The 25,140-nt window shown below is 38.6% G+C and overlaps 1 protein-coding gene across 2 annotated transcripts; it reads left to right on the forward strand.

The window, feature by feature from the left end:
- The first annotated feature begins 283 nt into the window (after positions 1 to 283).
- LOC133648787 (cell division control protein 42 homolog) lies at positions 284 to 24,535 on the forward strand. 2 transcript variants are annotated; one of them, XM_062045218.1, is made up of 6 exons: positions 284 to 430; positions 8,223 to 8,358; positions 8,578 to 8,650; positions 13,143 to 13,252; positions 16,891 to 17,088; positions 22,490 to 24,535. In XM_062045218.1, exons 2-6 carry the CDS (start codon positions 8,254 to 8,256, stop codon positions 22,577 to 22,579), a joined length of 576 nt encoding a protein of 191 aa, XP_061901202.1. In that variant the 5' UTR covers positions 284 to 430; positions 8,223 to 8,253; the 3' UTR covers positions 22,580 to 24,535. The 2 variants fall into 2 exon arrangements, with proteins under 2 accessions (XP_061901202.1, XP_061901211.1); XM_062045227.1 differs by lacking the exon at positions 284 to 430 and adding an exon at positions 441 to 557.
- Positions 24,536 to 25,140: the final 605 nt, after the last annotated feature.

The following is a 25,140-nucleotide window of genomic DNA, read 5'->3' on the forward strand; positions in this document are numbered from 1 at the left end:
ATTGGACGGCACTGCCATCTTGCGGCAGACGGTTGTAATGAGCTGGCATTAAAGTAGGTCAAATCTTCATTTGGATAAAAAAAAACGGAGTAGTTGAATCCACACAATTAAAGTAATAACTAACGGGACTATTTCCCGCAGGGCAACACATATTCCGGAAATACAAAGACTTCATGATTTCTTAGTTGTTACTAACCTAATGTGATCACTATACAATGTAATTGACTTGAAGTGAATTAGCAAATAAAACCACGTTATCCCAGGACGCATTAAAACACAAAATTGATGTTTATCAGTTTGTTGAAAAAAAAAAATCACGTAATTACGTCGTACTGTACTGCGTAAAGCCAAGTGTCCCTGTTCGCCTGACTGGGAAGCCCCTAGTGCGGAGCTGCCAACGCCCGACGTAAAGACACAAATAGGAGTTACGGTAAGCGAGAAACTGTTATTTCCATATGTTTAGATGCTTGTTTTTTTTATTTTATCACATTTCCTGGATAGCCAGGGCTTTATGTTGGATTTCTGTGAAACGACGACGACGCTAGCTTCCATTTGAGGTTAGCGCAGCTACTTTGCTAACATGCTAATTTGTGTGTACTGTTAGCCTAGTGAGCAACGATCAACCATCGTTTAGTCGCTAAGTTAATATAACTCCGCAATATATCGACTTTTTTTTAATCTGCAACATACATAATGACAAGATACATTATATAAAGGCAAGTTATAGATTCGACTAGAAAGCAGGCAATGGTTTGTTTGGCACGGGAAGCTATGGCTACATATACATACATATATATTTATCAGCATGTCCGACTAATAGTGGAATGATACATGTAAAGACGGGTAATAATAATGTCGGTATTTGCCACGTTGTCTTAGTGTAAGAGTGCATTGCAGATGGCAGGAAATGTGGCCACATTGACGCCAGAAATAGGACTATCAGTGCAGTGAAGCCTAACGGTTGCTGCTTTGAGGGTGTGTGATCTTTTTCTAACGCTTTCTACTCATCACTGGGATCTAAGCTTTTGCCATAATATACCCCAGTAAAGTACTTCTATATCAATGTCAATCAATCAATGTTTATTTATATTGCCCTAAACGTGGAAGAGGGGGGCAGAGCAGAAAAGAAACGGCAGATCAACTGGTCTAAAAATGGGGTCTAGAGCAGTGATTGATTGAAACTTTTATTAGTAGATTGCACAGTGAAGTACATATTCCGTACAATTGACCACTAAATTGTAACACCAGAATAAGTTTTTCAACTTGTTTAAGTCGGGGTCCACTTAAATTGATACATGATACAGATATGTACTATTGAATATATACTAACATCATAATACAGTCATCACACAAGATAATCATCAGAGTATATACATTGAATTATTTACAATCTGGGGTGTGGGATATGGAGGGGTTAGGTTTGATTGGTATCAACACTTCAGTCATCAAAAATCAGCATCAACAATTGCATCATCAGAGAAATGGACATTGAAACAGTGTAGGACTGACTTGGTAGGATATGTACAGCAAGTAGTGTACATAGAGAGAGAGTTCAGAAAGTATAAGAAAAAGTGTCTACATTTGATTATTTACAATCCGGAAAGAGGTGTTATGTGGAAGGGACGGTGTTAGTTTAGGGTTGTAGTTGCCTGGAGGTGTTCTTTTAGTGCGGTTTTGAAGGAGGATAGAGATGCCCTTTCTTTTACACCTGTTGGGAGTGCATTCCATATTGATGTGGCATAGAAAGAGAATGAGTTAAGGTTCTTAACCTTGTTGGAGGTAACGAACCCCACCAGTTTCATATGCGCCTTCACCGAACCCTTCTTTAGTGAAAAATTAAATGTTTTTTTTTTCAAATTCAAGACAAAGTTATGTTTTTTTTCTGGTGCTCACCTTGTTCAAAGAACAGCATAAACACAGTGCATGAACTCACAACAAATCACACACCTTCAAATCAGAGGGAAAATTGTTTGGGGGTATCCATAATACGCCGATAGGGAGAAGTTTTTATTTAAACGATCAGTTGGGTGTGTCCTGAGCTCAGCGGCGGAGGCTCTGCCGAACCCCTGAGGCCGACTCACCGAACCCCTAGGGTTCGATTGAACCCTGGTTAAGAACCACTGGGCTAGAGTATACAAATGAGTTTTAAGATGGGACTTAAATGCTTCTACTGAGGTAGCATCTCTAACTGTTACCGGGAGGGCATTCCAAAGTACTGGAGCCCGAATAGAAAACGCTCTATAACCCGCAGACTTTTTTTGGGCTCTGGGAATCACTAATAAGCCGGAGTTCTTTGAACGCAGATTTCTTGCCGGAACATATGGTACAATACAATCGGCAAGATAGGATGGAGCTAGACCGTGTAGTATTTTATACGTAAGTAGTAAAACCTTAAAGTAACATCTTAAGTGCACAAGAAGCCAGTGCAGGTGAGCCAGTATAGTTATATATATATATATATAGGTATATATGTATATAAAGGTATATACAATATAGGCGTAATATGATCATACTTTCTTGTTCTTGTCAAAAGTCTAGCAGCCACATTTTGTACCAACTGTAATCTTTTAACCCTATAATTTAGGAGTGCAATGATTCGTTTAAAAAAACCATTCGATTTGGAATTTGTGGTGGTCGATACGGGCAGCACAGTGGTACAGGGGGTTAGTGCGAGCGCCTCACAATACGAAGGTCCTGGGTTCGATCCTGGCCTCGGGATCTTTCTGTGTGGAGTTTGCATGTTCTCCCCGTGACTGCGTGGGTTCCCTCTGGGTACTCTGGCTTCCTCCCACCTCCACATGCACCTGGGGATAGGTTGGTTGGCAGGGGTAGTCACCTGAAATGGTTTTCACTTCACAAAATGCGCTTGAAGCTCATCGAGAGCAGTGTTTTTCAACCTTTTTTGAGCCAAGGCACATTTTTTCCTTTGACAAAATCCGGAGGCACACCACCAGCAGAAGTCATTACAAAACAAAGCTCAGTTGACAGTAAAAAGTTGTTGTCACAATTGTTGGATATGAATTTAAACCATAACCAACCATGCATCACTATAGCTCTTGTCTCATGACCTGTCACATCACACCGTGACTTATTTAGAGTTTTTTGGTGTTTTCCTGTGTGTAGTGTTTTAGTCTTGTCTTGCGCTCCTATTTTGGTGTTTTTCTCTTTTTTTGGTATTGTCCTGTAGCAGTTTCATGTCTTCCTTTGAACGATATTTCCCACATCTACTTTGTTTTAGCAATCAAGAATATTTCAGTTGTTTTTTATCATTGTTTGTGGGGACATTGTTGATGGTCTTGTCATGTTCGGATGTACATTGTGGACGCCGTCTTTGCTCCACAGTAAGTCTTTGCTGTCGTCCAGCATTTTGTTTTTGTTTACCTAGTAGCCAGTTCAGTTTTAGTTTCGTTCTGCATAGCCTTCCCTAAGCTTCAATGCATTTTCTTAGGGGCACTCACCTTTTGTTTATTTTTGGTTTAAGCATTAGACACCTTTTTACCTGCACACTGCCTCCCGCTGTTTCCGCAAGCTACAAAGCAATTAGCTACCTGTTGCTACCTATTGATATGAAAGAGTATAACATAGCTACTCTTCCGAGCTCTAGACAGCACCGACACTCAACAACAACACATCATTTGCAGCCTATAATTGGTGGTTAAAAAACACTGATCTAGAGAATGCCAAGAGCATGCAAAGCAGTAATCAGAGCAAAGGGTGGCTATTTTGAAGAAACTAGAATACAAAACATGTTTTCAGTTATTTCACCTTTTTATGTTAAGTACATAACTCCACATGTGCTCATTCATACTTTTGATGCCTTCAGTGACAATCTACAATGTAAATAGTCATGAAAATAAATATGTCCGTCCGCTCTGAGCGTAAAACGTTTCTTTAATATCTGTTATTAGCACTACAACATGGCCACAATGGTCACATTCTAAGTAGGGCTGGGCAGTTTACCGTCATTGTAGTTAATACTGGTATATTTTAGAAAGAGATATGTATTTCAGACAATATCGTCATACTAGGGCCGGGCGATATGGACCAAAACTGATATCGCTGCATTTTTAGTACGCATACCTGTATGTGGAATATACCGGTACATTACTGCTAGTCTCATCTGCTTATGTTGTTAAGTTCTGTTAGCAACTTAGCACAGCAGAGAGCGATAGCCCCTTTGTGCTGCTCGCTTGGGTGTGTCAAATGTTTAGCTAGTCCTAGTATAACCTAGTATAGCGGTAGGGTGGCTAAGAGTAGTTTTAAACTGAACAGCCGGCTGCCTTCACCGCAGTGAGCGAGTAGAAGCTCCATCTACCCCCCCGCACAAGCTTGAGGCTATGAACCTAACTAGCATTAATCAACAAAATTAACGAAAACTAATTTGACATAGTAACGGCTAACTAACTACAAAACCAGTGAAGTTGGCACGTTTGCAAATCCTTTTCAACTTATATTCAATTGAAATGTACTGCAAAGACAAGATATTCAATGTTCAAACTGAGAAACATAATTTTTTTTTGGGCAAATAATCATTAACTTTGAATTTAATGGCTGCAACGCATTGCAAAAAAGTTGGCACAGGGGTATATTTACCACTGTGTTACATGGCCTTTCCTTTTAACAACTCTCAGTAAATGTTTGGGAACTGAGGAGACCAATTTTTTAAGTTTTTCAAGTGGAATTCTTTCCCATTCTTGCTTGATGTACAGCTTAAGTTGTTCAACAGTCCGGGGTCTCCGTTGTGGTATTTTAGGCTTCATTTTGCGTCACACATTTTTCAATGGGAGACAGGTCTGGATTACAGGCAGGCCAGTCTAGTACCTGCACTCTTTTACTATGAAGCCACTTGCTGAAATAAGCAGGGGCGTCCATAATAATGTTGCTTGGATGCCAAAATATGTTGCTCCAAAACCTGTATGTACCTATTTCCTCTTAGAACCTTTATTTAACCAGATAAGAAAACCCATTGAGATCAAGATCTCTTTCACAAGGGTGACCTGGCCAAGAGGTCAACAGCACATGTCACAGAGCAGTTTCAAAATAAATACATTAAGACATACATTTTAAAATACATAAGAGAACTGTAAAACAACAGAGATTTACATCTTTAAAAACACAGGCACTGTGCAAACGTCTCTCGCTGTTTGTCCCTCAGGACAGAACGGAAGGCTCCAAATGGAAGTAGTTCTGTAAGTTTCAGTTTCGTCTGCAATTCATTCCATGCCATAGGGGCAGCAATGCCAAAAGCTCTTTTGCCAAATTCAGTCCGTACATGAGGAACAGTTAAAACATACAAATTGTTAGAACGTAATGCGTAAGAGCTGCTTTTTCTTTGTAACAGAGTACACAAGTATGGAGGTATTAAACCTCTTAAGTTAGAACTGGGATTTAAGTGTTGAAACTATTGCGCTGCACTAAGTTAGTCAACTTGACAGTTGTAGCTACGACCATAAGTTGTGATGTACGCTTTCCATGTTAGCTTTGCATGTCTGCGTTGTCGTTCCACATCAATCATGTCAAAGCTGCGTTATTGATGTAGAAAATGAAGTATATCAAACAAGTTCATCTCTATTTTTGCTCGACACTAGCTGATAGTTTATAGTAGTCTCAGGTAGCAGCCCTCTCAAATGCTCTGCCAAATGTTGGATACTACTTTCAGCTGTTGTTAAGCGAGGGATAACTGTAAATATTGTCAGTGTGTTAAGGTCGCGATGAAAGCAGCACTGACGAACGAAGCCGTAATGGATGGCTCTTTCTGTTGCCGATGAGTGCACGGTGCTCTAAATGCGGCCGACAAACAAATAGCATTGATCGCTAGCTAGTTAGGCACGACCACTAGCAGGTGTGTTAACGGAGATGATCACCAACGTTGTTAAAGGTTATCATGAATATATAAGGTTATTTAAATTAAGAGGAGAAAACTATAATTTACGAGGGATATTGATTTTTGAAATAGGTAAAGTAAGAACGAGTGGCGGTCCGCTCCCTGTATGATCAAGTGTCAGAGCTTGGTCCGCATTGCTGGCAGTAAGTCGGACCCGTTTCCAGTGAGGGCTGGACTCCGCCAAGGCTGCCCTTTGTCACCGATTCTGTTCATAACTTTTATGGACAGAATTTCTAGGCGCAGTCAGGGCGTTGAGGGTATCTGGTTTGGTGGCTGCAGGATTAGGTCTCTGCTTTTTGCAGATGATGTGGTCCTGATGGCTTCATCTGGCCAAGATCTTTAGCTCTCACTGGATCGGTTCGCAGCCGAGTGTGAAGCGACTGGGATGGGATCTAACTTTGCATGTATTGGTAATGAGTTCATATCACATATAACTTTCACATTTTAAGTTGAATTGCTGCACGGTGACAGAGGGGTTAGTGCATCTGCCTCACAATACGAAGGTCCTGAGTAGTTGTGAGTTCAATCCCGGCCTCGGGATCTTTCTGTGTGGAGTTTGCATGTCCTCCCCGTGACTGCGTGGGTTCCCCCCGGGTACTCCGGCTTCCTCCCACCTCCAAAGACATGCACCTGGGGATAGGTTGATTGGCAACACTAAATTGGCCCTAGTGTGTGAATGTGAGTGTGAATGTTGTCTGTCTATCTGTGTTGGCCCTGCGATGAGGTGGCGACTTGTCCAGGGTGTACCCCGCCTTCCGCCCGATTGTAGCTGAGATAGGCTCCAGCGCCCCCCGCGACCCCGAAGGGAATAAGCTGTAGAAAATGGATGGATGGATGGATGCTGACATGCATGAACGTTTGAACCATATTCACATTTTTGGAGTTTCGCCTTTTTAATTGCCTCCTACGATTACGATATATATTACGATATCTTATTTGGTATTCACGTGGTAATGGAATCATTTCAAAACCGGTCACAAAAGCGCCTCATTTGGCTGCTGACTTGTGTAACATATTGCGAAATTTACAGTTATATTATTTTCTCAAAACTATTATTGATCTACTTGTTAATTTACTGTTAATATTTAGTGACTTTCTGTTATAACATGGTTCTATCTACATTGCTATTAAAATGTAATATGCACATGTTTGATACTTTACATTAGTTTTGGGTGACAATTAGGCCTGGGAGATATGGCCTGAAAATAAAATCTCAGATTTTTCCAGAAAAAATGGAAAAAAAATCCTGATTTTTTCACTTTTTAAAAAAAATGACTGAGATAATTCAAAACAATTTTCGCTTTTACTTGATCAAAAACCAGTAATTTGAAATGACACGACATACAATGCATTTTAGGCTTCGCAAAATGGATTGTTGTTTTTCCTCATCATACATGGTACTTTGTGTAAATGATTCCACCACAGTAAGCTGATTTTTAGATGGAGTTTGTTGTTGTTGCGGTCTTGTTCGCCTCGAAAAGAATTGTGTTTCCCGCACTCGACTCAATAATGTTTCAGATGCAGGAATACACTTTTCTTTTCTTTGGAACAAACGTCTCGCTCTCGTGAGCATTAGCATTAGCCATGTTTTGCTAGGCTTGTGACTCTCCTAAGGAAGTAAGTGTTCACAAAGGCAAATGGTGGAACAAGAGGAGAAAAAAACATAATATATTTTTATTTTATTTTATTTTTTAAGATAGTCTGCAACAAAAAACTTAAATTTATCGATCAAATCAATTTATTGCCCAGGCCTGGGTGACATGTTTGTAGTTACAGGCAGTATTGGTCATGCCAATGTTGATACTTTAAATTTTACAGATCATTGAATTATCTAATTTTTTTATTAGAATTATAATCAATCCATTAATCCATTATAATTATTGTGCCAAAGAATATATATTGTGACATATATATCATTATTGCAACAGGGATTTTTATGCGGTATCGCCCATCCTTACTTTCGCACAGATCAGACTGGCATATTGTTGCATCGATAGAAAATCTGCATGAATATGCAATTGGTGAAATCCAATATTTTGTACAATATTCTAATATGACATAAACACTAGCCGTTAGACACAGATCTGAATATTTTAAATGAAACAAACGTGTCAGTGTTTTAAATGTTTATATGTACATTCAAGTTTCCTGTCTATAGTGTTGTACCTTGAGAAGATGTTTTAAAAATAGTAGCAGAAATGTAAGGCGGTGTACATTTGCTGGAGACTTTGTGTGGGTCTCCCTTTTGTTGTATGACTCGTGCAATCAGGTCACACTCCTTTCAATCTGTCGCTAGTACATTACCATAAAAAAATCGTTTTTTTATTTCTTCTTCTAGGTATTGGATGTGAATACTAGAAAAGAGAGCTATGCAGACCATTAAGTGTGTCGTAGTTGGGGACGGTGCGGTGGGTAAAACCTGCCTGCTCATCTCCTACACCACAAACAAGTTCCCCTCTGAATATGTACCTACAGTAAGTATTTGAAATGATGTAAAGTGTATAGTTCCCTTGTTTGTCCCAAATTCCTTGGAATTAACACTTTTCTCCTGTTACTATTATTTGTTTCATCATAACAAGCTGTATTCCTTATGGACTTGTGCCAAAAATATAGTTGTCAAAGTTGACAAATATTTATAATTTAGTGTCTCGTAATAAATAACATTACTGAAATGTTGATCTTTTCTTTTATAGGTGTTTGACAATTATGCTGTAACTGTAATGATCGGAGGTGAACCCTATACTCTGGGATTGTTTGATACTGCAGGTATGTATTTCAATTTGCGATGTCTGTTCACCCAGGACATTTTTGTCCGCCCTCTTTAATTGTATATCTTTGAACCAAAATCACTGTAATGTGTTCAGTTCTTCCCGTACATTAATTCAGTGTTTCTTAACCATAGGGCCATTGTTGGGCTCTGATCACTCCTTAAAATGCCGCCAAAAAATATCTGTTTCTCAGCTGTAGTCTGCATGGGCCGCAGCAATACTCGGTTGTAATTACACTTTTCCACCACGTGTGGCAGTAATAACAATATCAAATAAAAGGAAGAAGTCTGGAGGTAAAGTCCTAAAGAAGTTTTTTATACGCAAAAGTTATAACTAAAATGGTGAAGCTGTATTTTCATTAGCACATTAATTTTATTGACAGTTTATTCAAGAAACATAAATATTATTATTTAATTAGAATGTATTTAATTTAGCACAACATCCATCCAGCCATCCATCCATTTTCTACCGCTTGTCCCTTTTGGAGTCGCAGGGGGTGCTGGAGCCTATCTCAGCTGCATTCGGGCGGAATGCACAACATAATTCTATTTATATGTATTTATTTATGTATTAACAGTTTTTAGTCCCTTCTTTAGCAGTATGTTTGATTAGTATTTATTTTTGTAATCAGCCTGACCTAAGCCTTGATAATATTTATGGTGAACACAAGCTTTCATATCATTTACCAAGGTTTATCCTGTTAAACTGTAAGTAGGTTAGATATAATTATTGAATGCAATGCAAAATTAATTTTATCGACAGTTTATTCAAGAAACATAAATATTTTTATTTAATTATAATGTATTTAATTTAGCACAACATAATTCTATGTATATGTATTTATTTATGTATTATCAGTTTTCTTTTGCAGTATGTTTGATTAGTATTTATTTTTGTAATCAGCCTGACCTAAGCCTTGATAATAATCTTTAATGATGAACACAAACTTTCATAACATTTGCCAAGGTTTATCCTGTTAAACTGTAAGTACCGTATTTTTCGGATTATAAATCGCTCCGGACTATGAATCGCACCGGCCGAAAATGCATAATAAAGAAGGAAAAAAACATATATAAGTCGCACTAGAGTATAAGTCTAATTTTTTGGGAGAAATTTATTTGATAAAATTCAACACCGAGAATAGACATTTGAAAGGCAATTTAAAATAAATAAAGAATAGTGAACAACAGGCTGAATAAGTGTACGTTATATGAGGCATAAATAACCAACTGAGAACGTGCCTGGTATGTTAACGTAACATATTATGGTAAGAGTCATTCGAATAACTATAACATATAGAACATGCTATACGTTTACCAAACAATCTGTCACTCCTAATTGCTAAACCTGATGAAATCTTCTTCCTCTGTGTCGCTTCTAAATAATATTATTTGATATTTTACGGTAATGTGTTAATAATTTCACACATAAGTCGCTCCGGAGTATAAATCGCACCCCCGGCCAAACTATGAAAAAAACTGCGATTTATAATCCGAAAAATACGGTAGGTTAGATATAATTATTGAATGTAATTCAAAACTAGAGTAAGATTACAAATTCAGTGTTGATGTTGAAGTGGGCCTATACCCCTCTGTAGTGGAAAAGTTGGGCCCTGAGTTCAAAAAGGATAAGAACCCCTCCATTAATTCATTTGGTGCCCACCACTGATGCAGTTGGGGTGCGTGCGACAAAGAGATTTGGCTCGACCTGTTCACCCTGTTCGTGATGGGACTTTTTATGAATGTAGTGTGTTGATACAACTCCATACAAAAGATGGCATCAAAAGTTGATTGTTGAGGTTTCCTAAGACATCTCATAAGCACCGAGTTTGATGGAGTATAAGAAGACAAAGTGTTGCCAACTTACTGTGCCTTGAAAGTTGATGGCCAGACACCACCAGACCAGGTTCTAGTGATGGCCGATATGTCCTAAAATCTATATCACGATAAATATTGCAGCCTCCGGCGGTAACGATACATATCACAATATATATTTTGTATGTAAATACTAATATAACCATTTCAAACAGGATACAAAGGCTCCTAATTTTGTTGCTAGCACATGCGTAACATATTACATTGTATTACCGTATTTTCCGCACCATAAGCCGCACCTAAAAACCACAATTTTTCTCAAAAGCTGACAGTGCGGCTAATAACCCGGTGCGCCTTATATATGGATTAATAATAATATTTATTTTCATAAAGTTTAGGTCTCGCAACTACGGTAAACAGCCGCCATCTTTTTTCCCCGTAAAAGACGAAGCGCTTCTTCTACGGTAAGCAACCGCCCCCATAGAAGAGGAAGCGCTTCTTCTTCTACTGTAAGCAACCGCCAAGGTGAGCACCCGCCTCGTAGAAGAAGAAGTGCGCGGATATTACGTTTCATTTCATTTGTGTGTTTCTGTAAAGACCACAAAATGTCTCCTACTAAGAGACACGCGTACAAGGTTCCACTGACTTTTGATATTCATGTGAACCGCACTGTGGATACAACGGGAACACGTACGGTGAATATTCGCACCACAGGGAATGAGAAGTCGTCCTTCACTGTGGTTCTAGCTTGCCATGCTAACGGCCAGAAACTTCCACCCACGGTGATTTCAAAAGGAAGACCTTGCCAAAAGAGAACTTTCCAGCCGGCGTCATCATAAAAGCTAACTCGAAGGGATGGATGGATGAAGAAAAAATGAGCGAAGAGACCGGGTGACTTTTTTCACGCAGCTCCGTCCCTGTTGATCTACGACTGCATGCGCGTCCACATCACAGATGGTGTCAAAAAACAAGTGAAGCACACCGAAGAAGAATAATTCGAGGGATTTGTGGATGAGTATTAACTTCAGAAAGTGAGCTTTAAATGTTTATTTTGTGTGTTGTGTGACACTAACGTATGAGCAACGTTGAGTTATTGATGTTGCTATTGCTCTGCACTATTTTGAGTGTTACTATTTTTGTGATTGCACATTTGCACATTACATTTTGGGAGTGAACAGAGTTGTTAGAACGCTGGTTTGTAATATATTATTAAAGTTTGACTGACCTATCTGACTGTTTTTTTGACGTTCCCTTTAGCGTAGCGTAGGTGCGGCTAATAACACGGGGCGGCTAATAGGTAAACAAAGTTTTGAAATATGCCATTCATTGATGGTGCGGCTTACAACACGGGGCGGCTTATGGTGCGGAAAATACGGTATTTAATCAAAACTGTTATTTAATTTTGTATTATTTTCTCAAAACTGTTATTAATCTGCTTGTTAATTTACTGTTAATATTTGGTTAATTTCGGGTCTAACATGGTTATGTCTACACTTCCGTTAAAATGTAAGCAGCATTTATTTTTCTTTTGTTTGGATACTTAATAGAGATGTCCGATAATATCGGACTGCCGATATTATGGGCCGATAAATGCTTTAAAATTTAATATCGGAAATTATTGGTATCGGTTTCAAAATTATCGGTATCGGTTTCAAAAACTAAAATGTATGACTTTTTAAAACGCCGCTGTGTACACGGACGTAGGGAGAAGTACAGAGCGCCAATAAACCTTAAAGGCACTGCCTTTGCGTGCCGGGCCAGTCACATAACCTCCTCATGCTCTCTCAGGGAGAGCATGTCCCAAATTCCAAGCTGCTGTTTTGAGGCATGTTAAAAAAAATAATGCACTTTGTGACTTCAATAATAAATATGGCAGTGCAATGTTGGCATTTTTTTCCATAACTTGAGTTGATCTATTTTGGAAAACCTTGTTACATTGTTTAATGCATCCAGCGGGGCATCACAACAAAATTAGGCATAATAATGTGTTAAACCCACGACTGTATATATCGGTATCGGTTGATATCGTAATCGGTAATTAAGAGTTAGACAATATCGGAATATCGGATATCGGCAAAAAAGCCATTATCGGACATCTCTAATACTTAACATTAGTTTTTTCGGTTTTTGCCCTTGAAGATCTCCTGTATCCTGGGACTTGTTTCCTGAGTTTGTAAACAATAACAAAAAAAAACAAGATTTTTTTGATTATAAAAAAATATATCAATGTAACCACTGTGGTATCGACCTGATATTATACTACTTGGTATCGTGACTGTTGATATTTGTATCAATCCACCCACTTTCATTTGAATTCAAAAGATCTCGTTTGTGCTTTCCATATCCTTCTATGGTGTGTAGTGTAGCATGTTTGCTATTTTTCCTCCTCTTGGGATGGTATTTATAAGAAATGTAGTTTATTTTCCGCTATGGAGGAGAGGATTACTGATTTAGAAGTGGCTTTGCACTGTGGAGGGACATTAGCCACTAGCCAGAATGCTTCATTGCGTTGAGGACTTCTTTGTTTGCTTTTCACTGTCATATTTGCGGGACCCAGCTAGAATGTGTCATCAACATGCATTATAGCGATGTAATGATAGTTATTGGCAAAATGTATATCACTTGTATAGCGCAACCTTGTCGTGTTCTAAACTTTGTTGTGTGTTGTTTGTCCAGGTCAGGAAGACTACGACCGGTTACGACCTCTGAGTTACCCCCAGACCGACGTCTTCCTTGTGTGTTTCTCTGTAGTGTCCCCCTCGTCATTTGAAAACGTCAAAGAAAAGGCAAGTGTCCACCTTTTCGCATGTTGGATTTTTACCAAGTCAAAGCAATGTGGATGTTTTCTGCCACTGTAAACGGCGGTTGCACTGAAAAAGTCCTGACTAGAAGCGATTGTTAACTTTTATTCTACATTTTGTCCTTTCAACCATGCTATATCCTATGATTGGATTACTGAAAATCGAAACAAAGTCTCCCGTGTGACAGGGGGCTGTTGTTTTGTGTTTGGCCAGTGCTTTATGGGGACTTTCAGCCAAGTACTGTTGTTTTACATCATTATTTTTCTTTACCTGAGTTATGGCTGGACAATATCCATCCATCCATCCATCTTCTTCCGCTTATCCGAGGTCGGGTCGCGGGGGCAGCAGCTTAAGCAGGGAAGCCCAGACTTCCCTCTCCCCAGCCACTTCGTCCAGCTCCTCCCGGGGGATCCCGAGGCGTTCCCAGGCCAGCCGGGAGACATAGTCTTCCCAACGTGTCCTGGGTCTTCCCCGTGGCCTCCTACCGGTCGGACATGCCCTGAACACCTCCCTAGGGAGGCGTACGGGTGGCATCCTGACCAGATGCCCGAACCACCTCATCTGGCTCCTCTCGATGTGGAGGAGCAGCGGCTTTACTTTGAGCTCCCCCCGGATGGCAGAGCTTCTCACCCTATCTCTAAGGGAGAGCCCCGCCACCCGGCGGAGGAAACTCATTTCGGCCGCTTGTACCTGTGATCTTGTCCTTTCGGTCATAACCCAAAGCTCATGACCATAGGTGAGGATGGGAACGTAGATCGACCGGTAAATTGAGGCTGGACAATAATCACATTTTAATTTTGATTTGATTATGATTTTTCATGATTATGAAAATATAATCATCTAAAAGGAAAAAAAAAAGATTAATGGGCATCGCAACATGCATGCAAATTCCGGAGCTTGTGACGGTGAAACAGTTGAGCAGCGAATGAGTGAAAAAAGTTTGTTTACTAGAAGCTTGGGATCTCAATTCCATTTTTTTTTGACACAGCGCCAGAATGCCTTATCAATTATCATTAAACTCATTAAAAGAAGTAAGGCATATGATGTCCAGGTTCAAGTAACCGCGGACTGAGTCACATAATTGGCCAATAAAACAGATTAATCCACTGATCAACGCAAAATAATATCAGGGAAATTGACATAAATGTACCGGTAAGTGAAATGTTGTCATGGTGAGGACAAGAGACATTTATTTGGGTAGCGCTCATTTATCCCCGACACACTCAAAACGCCGGCCGTCCTGAACTCAATAATGTTGAGACGGTCACTCGAAACAGCGACTAAACTACTGAGCTAAAACTAGGAGGAACAATCCATACACCCACAGCACTTGTGTTGTTGTAACGACATCCTCAATGTTACAATAATCTACAAACAGTGGTCACAACTTGAGAGGCTCGCTCTTTTCTTTTTACAGCCTCAAGTTGCCTGTTTAGCATAGCACTTCACCCCTTCACAATAATAGCGCGTGCGCCACATCCGGTCTGACTGCGCTAACAAAATAAAGGTTTCTTAATAGTACCTCACACATGCATAATGTATGTAACGCAATTATTGACACATTTAAACAGTTATTATGCTTTGACCTAAAGCACTGGTCAAAATTGTCCAAAGATGTATTGCACCAATAAATGTGAGGATTTTTGCATTTAATTAACAAATATTTTGTTAAGTTTTATTTAAAGCCCTCACCGTATGGTAATGAAATACGTGTAAAAGGTAAAAAACTGAATTAAAAACAAACTGGAAAAACTGAATTTTATTGTTTTTATTATTACTATTGTTATTTAAATGTATTGGTATGCTATTGCTATTTTTTCACTTCATTACTAATTTGTATCCAGGTTTTTTTTAACGATATTTATAGTTAGGTTTTGGTGGTTCCAATAAATACTCATGTTTTCAAATGAATGAATAATCGTGTAATTCCGGACAAGGGAAGTACCAAGTTTAAAAAAAGATAAAAACATTTTTTTTGGAACTATTATTTTTTTTAATCTGTCCTTTCTAATCCATTTTCTACCGCTTGTTACTCTCCTAGCCGCTCAGGCAAATCATATTGTCTAAAAATGCTTTTTTCCCATCGAAAATGTGACATCATCGCGCCGCAGTCAATTAGTGCGCGAGGAATACATACACTACCGTTCAAAAGTTTGGGGTCACCCAAACAATTTTGTGGAATAGCCTTCATTTCTAAGAACAAAAATAGACTGTCGAGTTTAAGATGAAAGTTCTCTTTTTCTGGCCATTTTGAGCGTTTAATTGAGCCCACAAATGTGATGCTCCAGAAACTCAATCTGCTCAAAGGAAGGTCAGTTTTGTAGCTTCTGTAACGAGCTAAACTGTTTTCAGATGTGTGAACATGATTGCACAAGGGTTTTCTAATCATCAATTAGCCTTCTGAGCCAATGAGCAAACACATTGTACCATTAGAACACTGGAGTGATAGTTGCTGGAAATGGGCCTCTATACACCTATGTAGATATTGCACCAAAAACCAGACATTTGCAGCTAGAATAGTCATTTACCACATTAGCAATGTATAGAGTGTATTTCTTTAAAGTTAAGACTAGTTTAAAGTTATCTTCATTGAAAAGTACAGTGCTTTTCCTTCAAAAATAAGATATATATATATATATATATATATATATATATATATATATATATATATATATATATATATATATATATATATATATATATATATATATATATATATATATATATATATATATATATATATACACATATGCATTAGGGCTGCAACTAACGATTAATTTGATAATCGATTAATCTGTCGATTATTACTTCGGTTAATCGATTAATAATCGGATAAAAGAGACAAACTACATTTCTATCCTTTCCAGTATTTTATTGAAAAAAAACAGCATACTGGCACCATAAATATTTTGATTATTGTTTCTCAGCTGTTTGTACAGTTGCAGTTTATTAAAAAATTAAAAATTAAAATAAATAAAAAATTGCCTCTGCGCATAGCATAGATCCAACGAATCGACGACTAAATTAATCGCCAACTATTTCTATAATCGATTTAATCGATTAGTTGTTGCAGCCCTAATATGCATACAGCCCGGCCCCCGGGCAATTTTTTAACCAAATGTGGCCCCCGAGTCAAAATGTTTGGGGACCCTTGGTGTAATTAATCGTGATTACAATAACAATCAAAATAATTGTGATTATTACTTTTGCCATAATCGTCTAGCCCAGACTTGAGTAGCATTTACAATTTTCTTTTAATAATTGGCCAATTTTCAAAAAATGGTCCGGCAGATCGAAACCAGTCGGATGTTTGGCCTTCAAAATAAAGTAGCCAAATCCAGCAGCGTTTAGGTTTATTTTAGAATGAATGTTAATTTTTGAATACCTGTGATTCCTCTTCGAACAGCAACACATTTTTATCCTTTCTTTATGTCCTTGTTGTCTATATTAAAAAAAAACATTTTTAACTCCACGGCAGTATTTAAGCACTTTTCATTCATGTGGCAATGGCATTTTATTTTAGTATGTTGTTGTTTAGAATAAGAACACTTCCAAGTCATTTGAAGAAATGTATTGTTACAGCAACAAGTTGTCAGCTAAATAATTGTCTTTTGTGTACCCAGTGGGTTCCAGAAATCACCCACCATTGTCCAAAGACCCCCTTCCTGTTAGTCGGCACTCAGATCGACTTGCGAGATGACCCCTCCACAATAGAGAAGCTGGCAAAGAACAAGCAAAAACCCATTACTCCGGAGACAGCGGAGAAGTTGGCAAGAGACCTCAAGGCTGTGAAGTATGTGGAGTGCTCAGCCCTCACACAGGTAACATCCACTGTGTGCATGCTTGAAAATGCATGCCCCACACTCATAATGGGCGTTCAAAAATACTCGAAGGAAAGAAATGCATGTTTGTTTCTGATTTTACACGTGGTACACATTAGGGGTGGGGCAGGAAGTTTGACCCCGGGATTCCACCGAGCGTGTTTGTGTTGCTTTGCAACTGCGGAGACGATACATTTTCACTTTAGTCAATGTCTCAACATCCACCAATGTGTCCCTGCTGTGATGCTCTACTGCAATTATGCAAGGCGTCTAATTTTACAGGTCGCCGCAGCAATTTATAGCTCTCTAACCACTTGAGCAATTTATATCACCGATTTTGTGAGCAAAATGATCACTGTTATCATTATTATCATTGTATTGTGCTCAAAAAGTATGTATGCCCTCACTGAAATCTTTTACCAAGTTTAACTTAAAAAATAAAATACAATAGACACAAAAAATACTTTCTTGACAGAAGGAACATTAAATATTGTTCTGGCTTCGTAAGAACCATATTATTTTTATTTGAGTGTTTAACCCTCTGGGTGATTACTTGAGTTCATCGACATTGAGTAGCGAAAGGACAAAAAAGTGTATAAATGTGTTTGGATTCATATTTTTTTCTACTTTTTTTTTTTTTCTTTCTCTAATCTCCCAATCAACTTCTGACTTTTTTTTTGTCCTGTCCAGCTTCTCAGGCAAATCATATCGGCTGTTCAGATTTACTTTACAAAAGAGAAGTGTGGGATACTTCTCTTGTTGCCTTATTTGTATTTGACTTTATTAAATGTATTTATATTATGATTTGGTGCAGCCGGGCCGGAGCAGAAGGGGATAGAAAGAGAAAAAAAGGAAGACAGAGGGGGAAATTGTGGGGACATAAGGGGGATAAGATAGAGAGACAAAAACAACAACAGCAAACACAACAATAATAACAACAACAATAGAGCAACATCAGCAAATACGATATGTACAAATATGGTGGTAAAAGTGATAGCAAAGAAGCAGTTAGTGAAATAAATAATAATACAGAAAATTACAATAAGCATTATTACACTACAAATGGAGCAATACAAATACCAATAGAAATAGCGCTATTGATAATGAAAAATACCAATAATTTACCTCTATTATCAACAATACAGTTGTTCAAATGCAACAGCGCATATACGTAATGATAACTAGAGATACAAAAGAATGCAGAAAAATGGAGGGGAAGAAAGAGAATTAACCTCTATTAACCTTGTAGATTGTTATAGTAAAATAGGTTACGCTTTGTCAGTGTGCCATGTGTTAACTTCAGACTTTAATGAAAATAGCAAACATGTGTTTTTACTTAAAGCCTTTAAATGCCTATTTGAGCTAATGCAACAATACATATACGTAATGATAACTAGAGATACAAAAGAATGCAGAAAAATGGAGGGGAAGAAAGATAATTAACCTCTATTAACCTTGTAGATTGTTATAGAAAAATAGGTTAAGCTTTGTCAGTGTGCCATGTGTTAACTTCAGACTTTAATGAAAACATGTGTTTTTACTTAAACCCTTTAAAATGCCTATTTGAGCTAATTATGTGTTTTTTTTAATTTTTAAAGATTTGCTTGAAATGGAGAGATGCTACTACTCTGCTATAAAAGTTTGGAGACCGACCTTACAAAAAATATAACCATGCATCAAAAAATATTGTATAATTATGTATATTTGGCCTGATCTTTACACCAGTACCTTTATCAATCAATCAATCAAAGTTTATTTACAGTATATAGCCCTTAATCACGAGTGTCTCCCCCAGATGTGGGGACGACAACCTTTTCTCGAGTTCAATCTTCTGCCTGTTTGTCGTTGAGTTTATCCACATACGAATGGGCGTGATTCGGAGTTGTGCCGCGCTCTGCACACAGCCGGTGAGTGTTGGGTGGAGCACACAGAAAACTCGCAGCACAACCGCAACACAAATGCGCTCAGTGGAATATCGTGTTTATTGCTCACAGTCATGCGTCTATTCTCCAAGGCCTTTGGCTACCGGAGCTCCTGTTTGAACGCTTCACCCTGCGTGTGTACGTATTTGATTCACATAGTTTACACTCATGGTCATAGTGATTTTTGGCCGTCACAACTTACTTGGGCAGAGAACAATAGTGTTGACAGAGCTGCGTCGTAGCCCATGCCTCCCACCTCCTCTCCTTCCGTCTTATCACTCACTTCCCCTTGCAAAGCTGTTGCATAGCTGCTGATGCAATTTCCTTTTTCCGGTCCGTCGTCTCAACCCTTAGTTCTCATTTCATTTTTTAAATATTTTTTTTGTTGTCGAGTCCAGGTCAACTCATTTGCAACCAATCATTCTTCCTCGTGTGCATGTATCGCACCAGAACGCAGAACTTTGCACGTTCACTCTGAAATTCACAACCTTTACCCTGTTCGTCCGTCTGCCAGATTCCTTCTGTTGTCTACTTTCATTCATATCTTCCTGTTTCTGCTCTCTCCACCGCTGCCATGCTGTCCTTTCATTGTAGCGAGGGCTGAAGAATGTATTTGATGAAGCTATCCTTGCTGCTCTAGAGCCACCTGACGTGCAAAGAGAAAGGAAATGCTACATATTTTAATCAGTGTGATGCCGTAATCTTCAATCACTCAACTAAATGTATCTTTTTTTTTACTTTAACAAAGCTTCAGTGTTACTTTTTTCCCCCGCAATATTTACCGAATATCTCAATCTCAAACTATGTTTCACTCTTCTATTCTCATTGTTTGTGTCCTTCAGTGATTTGTCGAACACCATTTTTGATCTCATGTTTGTTCATAGGTTGTATGTTCAGTTTAATACGATTTACAATTGTTCAATTCAGCTTTTCTTGCAAAATGACGCTGAATCCCTGGTAGAAGTTTCCCAGTCTCCTTCAGAGACCATTGTATTGTCCTATATCGGGTTGGGCATCGAGCATCAAGCGTTGATGTGCATCAGGTCTTACATTCGGATTTCCTAGAATCGTCCACAGTTTTAGATGCCGATTCCTATTTTCAACGCTCTGTCTGCTGACCGGAAGAATTGGCTGCCACCGAGGCAGCTAGCTGTCTATCATCTCTAAGTCAACAATCCTCCATTTTGGCAAATAAACTTTTATTATCACTGGAAGACTGGAAGACAAGGCTGAAAATGATTTCTTTATCGATTTCTGTCACTACGCACATAGCCAAAGTAGCAAAACATTATTAGGCTTTCAGCTTAAATTGTTGACCTTTTATGGCAAATGTTAATTGTACAGGAAATAGGGTGCAATGAAGTTATTTTTCATATTACAAAGGCTATAATAAGAGTTAATAAAGCATAAATAAGCTACACTTTCTCTGGCGGCTCCATCCTTTCCTCACTGTTAAATGATAAATGGGTTATACTTGTATAGCGCTTTTCTACCTTCAAGGTACTCAAAGCGCTTTTGACAGTATTTCCACATTTTACCCATTCACACACACATTCACACACTGATGGCGGGAGCTGCCATGCAAGGCGCTAACCAGCAGCCATCAGAGGCAAAGGGTGAAGTGTCTTGCCCAAGGACACAACGGACGTGACTAGGAAGGTAGAAGGTGGGAATTGAACACCAGTAACCAGCAACACTCCGATTGCTGGCACAGCCACTCTACCAACTTCGCCACGCCGTCCCCTGTTGCTCACTTCATGTCGGCTTGATGTTTCCAACATCCATTACTGATTAGTAGTACATATGAAACAATAAACACACCACAGAGGGCTCATGCGCTGTTTTTCCTGTCTCGTGCCAACTTTTATTTATTTTTTTATTTTTTATTTGTCTCTGCACTTGACTCCCCATTCAGTCAAAAACACGTTTTTTTGTCTGTCCTGTAATGTTCCTTGTCGTTAGGGATGCAACAATTAAAGATGTAGAGTGTACGATCAAAGTCTGAGTAATAGTCACAGTTTCTTGATTATCAGGATTAGAGATGTCCGATAATGGCTTTTTTGCCGATATCCGATATTCCGATATTGTCCAACTCTTAATTACCGCTTCCGATATCAACCGATACGATATATACAGTCGTGGAATTAACACATTATTATGCCTAATTTTGTTGTGATGCCCCACTGGATGCATTAACAATGTAACAAGGTTTTCCAAAATACACTACCGTTCAAAAGTTTGGGATCACCCAAACAATTTTGTGGCATAGCCTTCATTTCTAAGAACAAGAATAGACTGTCGAGTTTCAAATGAAAGTTCTCTTTTTCTGGCCATTTTGAGCGTTTAATTGACCCCACAAATGTGATGCTCCAGAAACTCAATCTGCTCAAAGGAAGGTCAGTTTTGTAGCTTCTGTAACAAGCTAAACTGTTTTCAGATGTGTTAACATGATTGCACAAGGGTTTTCTAATCATCAATTAGCCTTCTGAGCCAATGAGCAAACACATTGTACCATTAGAACACGAGTGATAGTTTCTGGAAATGGGCCTCTATACACCTATGTAGATATTGCACCAAAAACCAGACATTTGCAGCTAGAATAGTCATTTACCACATTAGCAATGTATAGAGTGTATTTCTTTAAAGTTAAGACTAGTTTAAAGTTATCTTCATTGAAAAGTACAGTGCTTTTCCTTCGAAAATAAGGACATTTCAATGTGACCCCAAACTTTTGAACGGTAGTGTAAATCAACTCAAGTTATGGAAAAAAATGGCAACATGGCACTGCCATATTTATTATTGAAGTCACAAAGTGCATTGTTTTCTTTTAACATGCCTCAAAACAGCAGCTTGGAATTTGGGACATGCTCTCCCTGAGAGAGCATGAGGAGGTTGAGGTGGGCGGGGTTGGGGGGGCCGGGGTCGTACTATAAACATTTTGACAGATTTTTGAGCGCCGTGTGTAATGTTCTATATTCTCAATGGAACATTTAAAGTTTAGGTGCTGTTTACTGCCATCATATTGCATTCTACACGTATCTCTTATGTATGACTGCCATCTACAGAATTATGCCGTACATTAGGCGCACCGGGTTATAAGGTGCACTGTCGATTTTTGAGAAAAGGACAGGATTTTAAGCGCGCCTTATATTTTCGAAAAATAAGGTAACTTTGTTTTTGTTCCGTGCAGGTTGTGCCGAAAATAATGTATCAGCATCATCTCTGTGTGAGGGTGACTGAAACACCAGAGGAGTCTTTACGATTAAAAAACTGTGTGGTTTTAATCATGGTTAACGGTAAAAGCGGGTAATCGTTGCATCCCTACTTGTCGTTGCACTCAATGTATTTTTTATGATCCGTGGCACACATCCAAAAATACTGAGCTATTTTTACCCCCACTTGATTTGCTTTTGTTTGACTTCTGCATGTTTGCACTTCCCCCTTATTTAGCCTGTGTGTTTGTTTGTTTTTGTTCACAGAAAGGCCTAAAGAATGTGTTTGATGAGGCGATATTGGCCGCGTTGGAGCCCCCAGAGCCCAAGAAGAAGCGCAAATGTGTGCTGCTATGAGATGCTTCCGCCTTGCACAGCATACACACGTTACACACACGACTCACACCGGCCCCGCCCCAAGCACCCTTACCAAACAATTCCATTACTCGCGTTGATAGACAGCAATCCCCCCGCCAAAGGGATGTCTCTCTGCAATAAGACTCTTTACTCTTAAATTGGATTATTTTAGGGTAGAAGATTAGCCGACTCAGGCCAACGGTTTAGGCGGGCTGTGCAGAGTCATTGCCGCTAATGGGGATTATGATATGTGGAATTAAAGACGAAAAGCTTTTAAATAGATTTATTTAAATACGCTCAGTGTTGTGGCCTGATCGACATTTTACAGGGTTTCCGCAGGTCATTAATAAGTAATGGATTCAGCAAAAATTAAGGCCTTAAATGGCATTAAAAAGCATCAAATTTGATTACAAAAATATTGCTATTTATACAAGTCGGCAATTAAAGGCAAGCAGCTGTGTCAATGTTCTGTCACCACGACGCCACCACAACTGGCAGCTGCTGCTACCACTACAAAAAAATAAATAAATAAAATACAGTACAGGCCAAAAGTTTGGACACACCTTCTCATTTGAATGTTTTTTTTAAATTTCTTTTCAAGACTATTTACATTGTAGATTGTCACTGAAGGCATCAAAACTATGACACCTGTGAAGTGAATTCTTGAAGCTCATGAAGAGAATGCCAAGAGTGTGCAAAGCAGTAATCAGAGCAAAGGGTGGCTATTTTGAAGAAACTAGAATATGAAACATGTTTTCAGTTATTTCACTTGTTTTTTTTTTGTTAAGTACATAACTCCATGTGTGTTCATTCATAGTTGTGATGCCTTCAGTGACAATCTGCAATGTAAATAGTCATGAAAATAAAGAAAATGCATTGAATGAGAAGGTGTGTCTAAACTTTTGGCCTGTACTCTATATTGTCAGATTAAACAGTCTTGTGAGCCAATTCTAGTTTGCTAGAGAGTCGCAGTAGTCAAGATTATTATTGTCAAATGCTTCCAATTTTGTCTATACAGACAATTGTAAGCTTTTGACTATATAAAATAATTTTGTCAAAGTTTGTTTTCATTAAAAAGCATTAAATTAGACCAGCCCATACCTGCAGAAACCCTGTTATAAACGCCCAACCGTTGTGGAGTTTTCACGACGCAAGCCCCGCCCCCTCGTCCTCCCGAGTCTTTCCACACGTTCTCAGTACCAGAGGACACAACGGAAAGGCGCTCGTTTTGTTTTTGTTTGCCTTCACCTCCAAAACGCCCGACGTTCCAACCACTAAGTTTTAACAGCTGTGTCGGTGTCCTAAATGTCATTCCTGGAAGGGTTTTGCGGTTCTTCCGGAACGCGCTCATTCCGGGAGGAGTGGAAAGAATGGCCACACGGGTGGAACCCTTACCTGATCAGTGTTAGATGCGTTGACCCGGGACCAAGTTAGAGTGCAGCAGGATCCTCGTAGACTTTAAAAGGTTCACTACATGTCTTTACAGTGTCACGCTGGCAAACTAAAATGTGATTGTCAAGGGAACACGGCCGCTGCTTTGTAACCTTTTCCACAGTGGGAGCGGAGTGTTGCTCAGATGAACTATGGCACACATCTAAGTTGTTTTACCAAAATGTTTATTTTTCTTCATTTTTATCGTTTGTGATATTTACATCTGTTCTCCCTCCCCCTCTTAATAATATAAGACATTTAAATTTATACCTGCCAGTTCATAACAAGACGACAGTGAGAGGTTTCTCGAGTGGTTAATTTAAGCCCAATAAAAACCTCTTAATGGCAGAAAGACTGTTCAGTGACGTTTTAAGTTGGCTGTTTCTTTTACTGGCGGCTTTGACATCCAGCCCAGGTCGGTATTATAATTATAACCTGTAGTTGTTTGAACGGAAAGCCAAATGCTTTTGTCTTTGTTCTTTGTATATGCATTCTTAAAAATATTAAACTTATACCTTAATTGCCTTTACCACGTGGCCTCTCAGTTTTTGGTGATTGTTGCTGTAAAGTCACAGGAAAAAAATGACACAATTGATTCATGTTTGGTTTACTGCGTCAATTTTTTGCAAGGCTTTGAAGCATTAAAGAGCCAGTAAGAGCACTGCAAAAACTGAAATCTAAGTAAGATTAAATATCTTAAATAAGGGTGATATTTGCTTATTTTCTGTCTGATAAGATAATTCTTCTCACTAAGCAGATTTTATGTTATAGAGTGTTTTACTTGTTTTAAGGGTTTTGGTCCTAAATGATCTCAGTAAGATATTACAGCTTGTTGCTGAGATTTGATGACCTATATTGAGTAAAACATGCTTGAAACTAGAATATCAATTGTTGCAAAGCTGTGTCATCAACACTCACAAGTGTAAAACTAATTAATTAAAGCAGTAATTTCTTATTTCAAGCATGAAAAAAAAAAATCATGACTTTGACACAATTGTGTCTCATAATTAAAACAGATGACAGCCAAATGGACTTTGCTGTTTTATTTTCAATGAAAAAAATAGAAAATACGTACTCTTATAGTAGTACAGTTGTTATTAGTGAGAATATACTTATTTTAAGGTATTTTT

Source organism: Entelurus aequoreus, linkage group LG01, assembly GCF_033978785.1.
Source record: "Entelurus aequoreus isolate RoL-2023_Sb linkage group LG01, RoL_Eaeq_v1.1, whole genome shotgun sequence".
Lineage (NCBI taxonomy): Eukaryota > Metazoa > Chordata > Actinopteri > Syngnathiformes > Syngnathidae > Entelurus > Entelurus aequoreus.